Source organism: Papio anubis, chromosome 6 (assembly GCF_008728515.1).
Source record: "Papio anubis isolate 15944 chromosome 6, Panubis1.0, whole genome shotgun sequence".
NCBI lineage: Eukaryota > Metazoa > Chordata > Mammalia > Primates > Cercopithecidae > Papio > Papio anubis.
The window spans coordinates 77549536-77561813 of NC_044981.1; the positions used below are offsets into that span (position 1 = coordinate 77549536).

Sequence of the window (12278 nt, forward strand, 5' to 3'; positions counted from 1 at the left end):
ATTTCAAGTACATCAAATAGGTGGACAGTATATAGTGGGGTCTTAAAAAAGCATTTATTGAATTAAAGTTGAGTGATCCTGTAATAGTGACTATTTGGAGAGTCTGAATTACTATATACTATATACAATCATCCCTTGTTATCCTCAGACAGGTGCTTCCAGGATCGTTGTGGATACCAAAATCCATGGATATTCAAGTTTCTTAAATTAAATGGCATAGTATTTGCATATAACCTGTGCACATCCTCCTATATACTTTAAATCATATCTAGGTTGCTTATAATACCCAATACAATGTAAATGCTATGTAAATAGTTTTTATGCTGTATTTTTTTGTTGTTTTGTTTTTGAGATGGAGTCTTCCTCTGTCATCCAGTCTGGAGTGTAGTGGCACGATCTCAGCTCACTGCAATCTCCGCCTCCCAGGTTCAAGTGATTCTCTTGCCTCTGACTCCCCAGTAGCTGGGATTACAGGTGTGTGCCACCACACCTGGTTAATTTTTGTATTTTTAGTAGAGACAGGGTTTCACCATGTTGGCTAGGCTGGTCTCAAACTCCTGATCTCAAGTGATTTACCCACCTCGGCCTCCCACAGTACTGGGATTACAGGCATGAGCCACCATGCCCTGCTGTATTGCTTAGGAAATAATGATAATTTTTTTAAAAAGTCTACACGTTTGGTTCAGATGTAATAACTCATTTTTTTTTCTTTTATTTTCCATCTGTGGTTGGTTGAATCCAGGGATATGGAACCCACAGATATAGAGGGCTATATTTTTCTTTTACTAGCTGCAGCACTTACTGTACTGACTGATGAGACAAATACATTCCTTTTGACCCATTCTCTAGTTTATATTTTACTTAATTCAGTTTACACATCTCAGAAAAGAAGTCTATTTCTTCTAAAGTGATTTGAAGCTTTCTTTTTAATCACTGACAATTTAAAAAATTATTTCCTCATGAATATACATATATACATGTGTAATTTTTTTTTTTTTGGTCAAATTGACCCTCAAGTTGATGGTTGCAGTTTTAAGTCTTGGTTCATGATTTTTTTTTGACATATGTGCTGCTTGTTCACCAACCCTTGACTTTGTTTTAGTTACTTTTCAGATTTGACAGTGTTCACATGTATTCAATTCCTTTGCTAATTTGTGACAGAGATCAAAATGAACTAGTCTTAAATAATCTTGGTGTTTGTCCATGCTGGACCACATGGCTTCTCTCTGCTAATTACCATAAGGGTGGTTATAACCACTCATCATTCTTTTTATACCTATCTTATTCCTTGCCTATCAGGATTTAGAAGCAATATTTCAATAATTTACTAATGACTTTCCTCTGGGTCATTAGAAGAAAAATGGTCCCTGTAGAAACAATCTTCTAAATAAATGATAGTGTTGAAACATTTTCTAGAGGCTACAAAGTGACCTCTTGAAATACACTAAATTGGTTCTTATCTGTCGGGACATTCAGATCCTTCCTTTATTTCACTGTGGAATAGAAGAATAAATTGGGAAAAATGTGCTCTGCAATCCTCTGCCCTGCCTTAGAGTATGTAAATAGCATCATGCACAAAAAATTTTCAAGCTGTCAGGAGTAAAGTCAGTATGATAATTTGGGATAATTAAATGCTTAAGACAATCAAAATAGAACTGATCCTAGTAAGCTTTTCTCACTTGAAGGAAACTTCTCCAAAAAGTAGTTACTGATCTAAATGTCTTTCAATAAGGCTGTTAAATTAATTGTGGTACAACAATCTACAGTTTGAAATATTTCAGTCTTTAAAAAAGGACAAGCATACCTATGTGTATGCACACAGAAAGATAGATGGTTGCTTTTAAAAAAGAAAAAATGTGAATAATTCATATACTATGATCCCATTCACATAAAAAATAGCAGAAACAGAATTGAAATATTTACAAGGAGAGAGGGCATTGACTGGAAAGATATACACACCAAACCATACTCAATTCTGCATTGAGAGCTTTTGTTTCTGTGTCTATTTCTTTCTTCTACCAGATTATCAACTGCTGTATTGCCAGATCAAATACAGGATACTCAATTAAAGTTGAATTTCAACTGTAAGCAACAAAATTTTGGGTGTAGTTTCCAAATATTACATGGGACATACTTAAAAAGTATTCATTGTTTATCTGAAATTAAAGTTTAACTGAGTGCCCTGTATTTTTATTTGTTAAATCTGGCAATTCTACCTTAAAGAGAATTTAAATTTTTATCCTTGTATTCCTATTACTAACACAGTTACAGAGATATAGTGGATTACAATAAATAACATGAGGGGGGTAATGTGGAAAGAACAATCAAAACAGATGATTTTGCTGAGTACATTACATATTTATCTCAATTTTCATGGAAATGTCTTCAAATGTCATTAGTGGTCCTATTATAGAAGACACACAGCAGGCAAGTGTCAGAGCTAGAAATGACCCTAAGTTTCTGGGTCCCTATTCAGCAGCCATAAGCAATTGCCAGCTGCATGAAGGTGGAGGCAGAAGTAAAAAGGGAACAAGAGGTGAGGTGTACGTTCTGCCTAAGTGGAACAGAGTAGAACTTTGCACAGACTCCTTAATCTTGCCTAGAGGCAGAATGTGGGATGTACTATATGGGAGGCAGGCAAATCTGGGCCTGGTTCCCACCTCCATCACTCATTTGAACAAGTTATGTAATTTATTTTTGCGTCAATTTTCTTGTCTGTAAAACTGGAGTGAGAGGACCTAACTTGAGTACTGATGTGAAGAGTCAATGAGATAATATCTGTGAAGTGATCAGCACAGGGCTTGGCAAGTGGAAGACACTCAGTCAAGCTAACTTAAAGCCCCAGGTTTTTCATTTGTACAACAGAACAACAACAATAATAGCAACAAGCAATAATACTAACAATATTTATCTTGCCTCTGAGTTGTCTTGAGGATCAGATGAAAATACATATATTATGTTTCTAAATTCTAAAGTGTATCTCACTCTCCTAACAAAGCAGTTGGTCTTCAGATCAGGACCAGAGTTAATATCACGCCAGAGCATTATTACAGGTTTTTTTCAATGAGTAATTAATTTTATTTTTAAACTTATCATACAGTAAAATTGACTCTTTTGGTTTACAAAGTTCTGTGAGTTTTAACACGTTGTATAGGTTTATGTAACCACCACCACAATCCGGATACAGAACATGACTACAGCTTTAGAGATTCTTTTTCAAAGTGTTTTACATTCATGTTGCAAAACACTTTTAAAAATAAGAAAAGAGATGTAGATAAACGTGCTGAAGATGCAAATTAATGAAACCAGCTTTTGTGCACAAATCTCTGCAGTTTCCAGTGTTTTCAGCTTTTGTCTGAGCCATTTTTCCTGTCGGCTTTGCAGACTCTTTCTATAAAAGTAATCAGGCATCCATTCGAGAATTGGGGTCTTTCTTGACACTAAAGGCACATGTCCCAGGCACAAGCCTCAGCATCCTTATTTGATCTTTTTTATACGACCAGGTCTTAAATTTCCGAACCATGTTTTCCCTAATTGCCATTTTCTCTCTAAAATGAAGAAGCCTGGAATAACCAGCACCTTCTTATCCCTTCGGGGAAATTATTTAATTGGGACAAAGGGATATGGAGTTAGAGCAACGATAGGGCTTTCAGAACCCAAAACCTGTCTGGTATAATAACAGAGCCTTACTGTAACCAATCATTCAATCTGTCCCTCTCCCCAACCCCATCCTCTCCATCACCACCTGCCAGATGTCCCCCTGGGACAATCGACTTTGAAACCAAACTTCCCTCTCAGGTCAGCTCCTGCAACCCTTACTCCCCACCCTTGCAGCTCTCCCCGCAGAAGTGGCTTGACACACCGCGCTACATCTGGGGAGAGGGGCGGGTCCGCTTTCCGGGTGACTCAAGTCTTTGCTATTTGCCTTTTGTTTCTGGGATGCCTTTGGCTGCCTTTCTCTTCCATCTGCTTTTAATTTTGGTAAGAGAAAAGCTAATGAATCAGGAATGAATCTCCTCTCCACTAATCTTTCTCTCTCTCTCTTAAAGTTGGCGCGCTCTCTTCACAAGTTCCATCACTACCCAAGAAGTGAGGGGGCGGGGTGGGGGGAACAGGCGGGAAGGCATTAATTACACCTAAATCTGAAGTTTACGACCTCAGGTACCACTTTGATCGGGAGAGTTTCTGAAGCTTTCATACAACCTGCAGTGCCTTTGCTGCTGCCGCTGTAGATTTTCAGCTCATTTCTTTCTGGTGCTGCTTCGCGCTGCTCTGTCATGCCTAAATCTATCTCGTCACTGCCAAAGGTGCCTGAATCAGGGTGAATTCCACAAGATTCATCAGCGGTTTTGCTCCTGTCCAAGGTAAATACAGTATGCAAAATGAGGAACCACCCAAAGATGTCGGGGAGGGGGGAGAGAAAGGGATTCCCTCACCTTTTTGGGCACATTCCTCGTTAATTTCCACCAGGAGGAAGCGCGCAGCCCAGCTCCCCTAGTCTCTCTTCTTAAATCCCCCTACCTACGACTGCCGAGGTTGGCCGCACGGCGGGAGTCTCCCCGTCAGTCCTGGCCCTCCCCCGCCCCCCGGGTTGGTTTTTCCCAGCTGCGGAGGTTGGGAGGTTGGGCCAGGGGCTGGGGTGCGAAGAGAGTCGGCGCCCGCAGCGCGCAGCCGGGAAGTCGTCGCTACTCTGGTGGAACTGAGTTGGTTCTGGAGGCGGCGGGCGCGGAGGTGAGCAGTGGGAGCCCGCGGCCTGGGAGAGACCCGGCAGGCGTCGTTGGGGCCCCTCCCCATACTCGGGTGGAGAGTAGCGTTGGTTCGGGTTGCCACTCGACCCAGAGTCCCACTGCTGCTTTGTTCCCAGACTCTCCCCACCTCTTTGGAGATGACTTGAACCCCTTTGGGATCCCAGGGGCTGGCGGGGCGCGGGCTGGAGGGCGACAGTTGTAGCTCCACTTTCTGCTAATGCCGAAGGTACAAGAAGAGATCAAAAAGTCCTGTAACCTGAAACTTCCCTCGCCTCCTAACCAGGACCGGGAAGAGAGGTCCGGGCGGGGGCGGAGACACCCGGAGCCGACCTTCCGCGGAGGCGGTGCGGGAAGGAACCTGGAAAAGGAGAAGTTTGGTAGGGAAGGAATTGGGGATTAAGCAAGAAGTTAGGCGCGGGGAGACGAGTCTCCTCGGGAAAGGCGGAGGGCGGGAGGCCGGTTGGGTTTATTTAGTGTGGGGCAGGGGAGAGGGAAGACTTTGCGCTCTGGGTGTCGGATGCGCGTCCCTCTCCCGAGTAAGAGTGACTGGAGGGGTTGTGGAGGCGAGGCCGGGGGCGGGCTTTCGGAGGGAGAGACTGGTGTCTCTCTGGGACAGAGTGGTGACGACTAGACTCGAAAAGGCCGGTTTTTGCACTCCGGAAGCCGCGACAGCCACCGCTGCTCACGCCTCTCTCCTGCTTGTCCCAGGTCCCTCAGAGGAGCCAGCGAGGGGCGCCAACAAGAGGCGAGGAGGTGCCACCGGGGCGGCGGCAGGAAGAGGAGCGGGAGCAGGATCGCGGAGCCGAGCGTACCGACCCGCCGTGCGTACTTTCTGGAGGGAAGGGGCGGGGGAATCGGCCCCGGGGGGAAGCGCCCGGCGGCGAGGGGGTTAGCCAAGTTCCGGCTGCGGCGCCACTCCCTCGCTTCCACGAGAGGAAAGTTTTTTCCAGACGCTTCCGCCGGCTCGCACCCTCCGGGCCCAGCCCCCTGAGGCTTCGGAGCGGGCGCCGTCCCAGCCCAGCTCCGGGGATAGGCTAGCCGCGATGCCTGGGGGGTGCTCCCGGGGCCCCGCCGCCGGGGACGGGCGGCTGCGGCTGGCGCGACTGGCGCTGGTTCTCCTGAGCTGGGTCTCCTCGTCTTCTCCCACCTCCTCGGCATCCTCCTTCTCCTCCTCGGCACCGTTCCTGGCTTCCGCCGCGTCCGCCCAGCCCCCGCTGCCCGACCAGTGTCCCGCGCTTTGCGAGTGCTCCGAGGCGGCGCGCACAGTCAAGTGCGTTAACCGCAATCTGACCGAGGTGCCCACGGACCTGCCCCCCTACGTGCGCAACCTCTTCCTTACCGGCAACCAGCTGGCCGTGCTCCCTGCCGGCGCCTTCGCCCGCCGGCCGCCGCTGGCTGAGCTGGCTGCGCTCAACCTCAGCGGCAGCCGCCTGGACGAGGTGCGCGCGGGCGCCTTCGAGCATCTGCCCAGCCTGCGCCAGCTCGACCTCAGCCACAACCCACTGGCCTACCTCAGCCCCTTCGCTTTCTCGGGCAGCAATGCCAGCATCTCGGCCCCCAGTCCCCTTGTGGAACTGATCCTGAACCACATCGTGCCCCCTGATGATAAGCGGCAGAACCGGAGCTTCGAGGGCATGGTGGCGGCGGCCCTGGTGGCGGGCCGTGCACTGCAGGGGCTCCACTGCCTGGAGCTGGCCAGCAACCACTTCCTTTACCTACCGCGGGATGTGCTGGCCCAACTGCCCAGCCTCAGGCACCTGGACTTAAGTAACAATTCGCTGGTGAGCCTGACCTACGTGTCCTTCCGCAACCTGACACATTTAGAAAGCCTCCACCTGGAGGACAATGCCCTCAAGGTCCTTCACAATGGCACCTTGACTGAGTTGCAAGGTCTGCCCCACGTTAGGGTCTTCCTGGACAACAATCCCTGGGTTTGCGACTGCCACATGGCAGACATGGTGACCTGGCTCAAGCAAACAGAGGTGGTGCAGGGCAAAGACCGGCTCACCTGTGCTTTTCCGGAAAAAATGAGGAATCGGGTCCTCTTGGAACTCAACAGTGCCGACCTGGACTGTGACCCGATTCTTCCCCCATCCCTGCAAACCTCTTATGTCTTCCTGGGTATTGTTTTAGCCCTGATAGGCGCTATTTTCCTCCTGGTTTTGTATTTGAACCGCAAGGGGATAAAAAAGTGGATGCATAACATCAGAGATGCCTGCAGGGATCACATGGAAGGGTATCATTACAGATATGAAATCAATGCGGACCCCAGGTTAACAAACCTCAGTTCTAACTCGGATGTCTGAGAAACATTAGAGGACAGACCAAGGACAACTCTGCATGAGGTGTAGACTTAAGCTTTATCCCTACTAGGCTTGCTCCACCTTTATCCTCCGCTATAGACACCACTGACTTTGACTAAAAGCAGTGAAGGGGTTTTGCTTCCTTGTTATGTAAAGTTTCTCGGTGTGTTCTGTTAATGTAAGACGATGAACAACTGTGTATAGTGTTTTACCCTCTTCTTTTTCTTGGAACTCCTCAACACATGTGGAGGGATTTTTCAGGTTTCAGCATGAACATGGACTTCTTGCTGTCTGTCTCTCTCTCAGTACAGTTCAAGGTGTAGCAAGTGTACCCACACAGATAACATTCAACAAAAGCTGCCTCAACTTTTTCGAGAAAAATACTTTATTCATAAATATCAGTTTTATTCTCATGTACCTAAGTTGTGGAGAAAATAATTGCATCCCATAAACTGCCTGCAGACGTTAGCAAGCTCTTCAAAATAACTCCATAGTACACAGGAGCACCTGCATCCAAGAGCATGCTTACATTTTACTGTTCTGCATATTATAAAAAATAACTTGCAACTTCATAACTTCTTTGACAAAGTAAATTACTTTTTTGATTGCAGTTTCTATGAAAATGTACTGATTTTTTTAAAAAATAAACTGCATCGAGATCCAACAGACTGAATTGTTAAAAAAATAAAATAAAAGATTCTTAAAAGAATTACTGTGTGTGCAAGTTTGCTTTGAAAAAAGGATTAAGGGCAGGGTATTCAGTGGCCTTGGTTCCGATGATAGTTATTACTTAACATAGCTGAGAATCAAACTGTAGCAATGTCTAATATAAATAGATTTGGGAGATCGCCTTGAGATGGTGGATCCTTTTAGTATTTAAATGGAGAGTTTGAGTATTCATGTGACTATATGGTCCCAAAGTTAATGCTATTTATGAAACAGTTTTGTAAGAGCATAATGAATTGATTAAAGCTAAGCGTTCTGTACAATAAACAGTTCCCAGTTTGGGGCTTTTTCAAGGCTAATGAAGTTATTGTTGGTCTAGAAAAATAGTGTTTACTTAATAAAACTCTGAAATTGTTCTGTGGATTTTTAGAGCAGAATTTGAAACAAATATGCAAATAAATATGAAGATAAAATGTCTTAAAGATAGACTATTCTGAAATAAAAGATATAAAATATAAATTTAAAAAATATTTCTCAATGTCATAATGTAAATTGAAACTTAGATTTTCTTGAGGATATTTTTAAAAAAACATTTAAAGTGGAACATAAATGGTCTTTAGTTTATCAGAGACCCAGCTAATATGTTTAAAAAGTTGACATGGTTGAATATGAACTTGAGGAAATAACCACAGATAAATGCCTACATCTGTCAACAAATGTCTCAAGTATTTATAGGTTCGTAAGTTCAGTGTTTTAAGAATTTGAGGATATTTTGATTTTAGCTAAGCTCTTCATGATGTAAGTATATACACCTTTGTGAAGAATAAATCACAGGTGTAAATACAGGCAATCATTAATTGATACCATCCATAATATACAAGGCTTTTGTTTTTTGTCAGTTTATTATCTGCCATTTAAGCTGAAAAGTAAATTCCATTGATCAATCTTCAAGCTCTTTTATCGAGTGATTTAAATGTAGCCATTATTGCTTAACTGAAAGTATTAGGTAAACTTGCATCAGTAAGTCTTAGGGCCTGCTTTTCCTTTGAACTGGTTATGTTCTTCAATGCTTTATGTTTGAAATAAAATCTACATTTTCATAAATAAAATAGGATCAGATAGTATTTTAGGTTCTAGAAATCTGCTGATTCCTTCTTTGAATTAAATTCAGAAATTTTCAAAGTAGGGCTAAAAATAAGTAAATCTCTTCCTTTTTATAGGTTAGATTATATAGTCAGAATATGAAGCTGTAATTCCTTAAATTCCATCAGGCTTGTTTTATGAAATACAGTATTTATTATTTAAGGGTTATATTTCAGATCCTATAATTACCTCAGAAAAAGCTAAATATTTGGCACTTAAAATTCCATCAGTTTAAGTGTTCATCAGAAATTCCTACTGTCTGGTTGCCATTATTTAACAAGAACAATGCGATACTAATCTGTCAAAAATAGTGACCACTATCTTAGCAAACTGTTGATGGACTTCAGTTGGTAAGTCTTCTGATATTGTAGAAACAAATTATAATATTGATAGAGCCTCTGTTGAGAAGAATTGTTTCTTCATCTCATGATAATCTAACAGTTTAAAGTGGAGCTTTATTTAAGAACCAGGAAAGGAGTAGATTTGTTAGTGTAGCTTTTCTCATCAACTCCTTGAAGCAATGAAGAATCTGATAAAGTGAAGCCAAGTTATCCCTATTAGGTAGATGACTTCTTTGAAGTTATAATTTATTGCTTCTTTTTCATGCCCCTACTTATTCTTTTGTATGGACTTTCCAATTACCACTGCTTTGTTTTCCATCACATCACTCCTTCCTGTTTTCCAAAATATGGAAATAAAAAAGTCAATAAAAAGAAAGAACACCTTATTCTTAAGATAAAAATTGTTATTATTTGACAACATTAATATTTTGCAGGCCTAATACTTTTAAGTCTATAAGTCTACAGAACATTCTAAGTTCCTTGGAAGATAGAGGCTATATAAATTCAATAAGTATAAAGGAATATGGGAAAAATAAAAGTATCACTTTATTTAAAAATAAGACAAGTCTGTTTGTTTTAAATACTGTTATTATTAATGCAGTATTGACTCTAGAAACCTGCAAATATCCATTTTTAATATTTTAGTTGGTAATACTCTTCATTACTGAATGTAAAATTTTCAACATAAAACACCCTTCATTTATCCTTTACAAGTTTCATTTGAAGAAAGTTAGAAAAAATACTTAGAAATTCAAGGACTTGATAAATCCCTTAATTTAAAAAGCTATTCAACTATCCCATAAATTTTTATTTTAAGTAGGAAACATTTTAGGATAATAGAGTTATTTGGCCCTGAATTATAACTGCCCCCTTTGATAGTATCCGTTCTGTTTGCAGCATTCGTTTTTGTAATAGCAGTTTGGCTGCTGTGGGTGTGATTCAATGGTAACCTATAAGGCAAATTTGTACAGGAGCTGATAGATTTTTCTGACAAAATAAGGAGACTTTCAAGCACATTGAATAGGATTTTTTATATGAATAGGAGTTTTTAAGGGAAAAGAGTAGGAGCTGGGGGGGAAGGCTGTTTGAAATAAATGAGCAAATCACAAATAATAAATCCTTTAGAAATATCTTTATTGGCAGTAAGTGTGGATTATGCTCATCTCAGTATTTAATTAGAAATAACATATCTTTGTCTTCTGTCTTTTTAATTAAAGTGGCTGTAAAAAAGAAGGTTCAGATGAATTGAGATTGTTTTCTTAGAAATTGTTTGACTCTTTTCCTTTGACCTAAAACAGGGCTTACCTTGTTGAGGACCTTAGAGGCTTTGCAACTCTAGATTGTGACTCTTTCATATCATTTTAGTTTTTCTCCCAAGACTACACTAAAGGAGACATCATGAGATTTGCAAGGTTAAAAACAATTTTGCACGTGCTTCCTCCTGCTCCGAAATCCAGTCATCAGCTTTCAGAGCAGCACCGTAAAGTGAAGACAGACATTTATTAGATGAAATTCTGGTTTCACTTTTACACTTGTGCAAGGATTTTTAACAGTAAAGGAGAGGAAAGGGAGAAAGTTATGTTTCTAGATAATATATGAAAATTACCTTGATACTGTATTTTTAAGATCTTTCACCAATACTTGCAGTGCTGCACTAGAAATAATTAGTTTAAGAAAATACTTTCCACATTGTCCAGGTGATCCTGTCACCTTTTAGATGAGGAAAAACATCTTCTTGAGGATGTTTTGTACAGTTATTTTCCCATTGTTACTCTTAGAGACTTTTGTTTCAAAAAGGCAGGCTCATTTTATTTTGTTTTATCTTAGAACTTTAGCAGCTCTTTGTCATGGGTTAAAAAAATCTAGAATTAAAAAATGTTTAACATGATTTGTATCATTTTTGACAAGAATACAAATTCTTAGTAGTTCAAAATTGGAAGGGCTCTTAGAAATGTCAAGCTCAGCTTTCTATTCTACAAATGAAGTAACTGATAATTGTGACTTACTACGTTATACAGTGACAACCAGGACAAAATCGTAGGGTTCTAGATGCCCCTTCTGGTGCTGTTTTTACCAGATGATGGCATTACTAATTGCCTGCCTTGAGGCCTTTGAAATCCCCATGTCTATAATAAAGAAAGGCAATTGCTTTGGTGAATTTATTTGTTTTATTGTTTTTGCTTTGAGGGAATGCTTCAGTTTGCTCTAGATTTTACTTTCAGTTTGTTAAAAATTACCATGTTTAAACCCTCCGAAAACATTTAATGTTGTCAAAATGATTTTTTCATAACAATCTTACGAGTCTGTGATATAATAGGAAATATTTTGGAAATTTAATGGTGATATTTCTTTGGAAAAGAAAAATAAAAATTCTGGAATGCTGTGCTGGTTTGTGTAATTCAACCTTAAATGTGAGTTAGCTCAGCTGGTGAGAAAACTAAACAAATGAGACCAAGTTCATGACCATGAAGTCAGTCAGTCACCAGGTGAGACAGTCAGCTTTGCATTCTCTGCACTGTTCTCCTAGCTCACGCCCACTCCAGGTGCATGCTGCTATCCTCCAAGGGCCTGGACCAAACAGGGAAGTTAAATCAATGCAAATCCATTATCACCCTGGAAGACCAGGGGACTGAGCAGCCAAACACTGCCAGCTCGACTGCTGAAGTGCCAGTTTACTGTCTTTACATATGCAGGACACACACTACATCTCAATTTTCTCACATCGTGGTATTTATGCTGCAGATTGCAAAAGGCTTATAATTTATGTGAATTTGGGGAATCTAGCATGAGTACCTTTCAAGGTATTGCATGGGAAATTAATTAGGTTTGCTTTATTATTTTAAAAAAGTGTGGGTTAAGATTAAGCATCATGATTACTATATCATACACTTACACATAAATGTTTATAGAAACAGAAATACAGTTTATATTTAGCTGACATTTTATGATGATAGGACTTACTTATGGTCCACAATTTAACTTGGTTAATGTAAGGAACCATTTGGTCTAAGGAAGCAGAAGCTTAAGATACGACCCTCTGTAATACTTTTTGTGAAAAGTAAATATTAAAAATACAT

The 12278-nt window shown here is 41.2% G+C and overlaps 1 protein-coding gene and 1 long non-coding RNA gene across 4 annotated transcripts; one reads left to right on the forward strand and one right to left on the reverse strand.

Moving 5' to 3' along the window:
* Positions 1 to 3061: 3061 nt before the first annotated feature.
* On the reverse strand, positions 3062 to 4522 carry LOC110743117. The gene is made up of 2 exons (XR_002521634.1): positions 4437 to 4522; positions 3062 to 4355 (listed from the first exon to the last, which is right to left on the reverse strand). It is a non-coding gene; the product is annotated as an uncharacterized LOC110743117 (long non-coding RNA).
* On the forward strand, positions 4033 to 11584 carry TPBG (trophoblast glycoprotein). 3 transcript variants are annotated; one of them, XM_003897845.5, is made up of 3 exons: positions 4033 to 4364; positions 4471 to 4731; positions 5457 to 11584. In XM_003897845.5, the coding sequence occupies exon 3, from the start codon at positions 5792 to 5794 to the stop codon at positions 7052 to 7054; it is 1263 nt and encodes a 420-aa protein (XP_003897894.1). In that variant the 5' UTR covers positions 4033 to 4364; positions 4471 to 4731; positions 5457 to 5791; the 3' UTR covers positions 7055 to 11584. The 3 variants fall into 3 exon arrangements, with proteins under 3 accessions (XP_003897894.1, XP_031523126.1, XP_017813537.1); XM_031667266.1 differs by lacking the exon at positions 4033 to 4364 and having other exon boundaries at positions 4452 to 4731; XM_017958048.3 differs by lacking the exons at positions 4033 to 4364; positions 4471 to 4731 and adding an exon at positions 4751 to 5125.
* Positions 11585 to 12278: the final 694 nt, after the last annotated feature.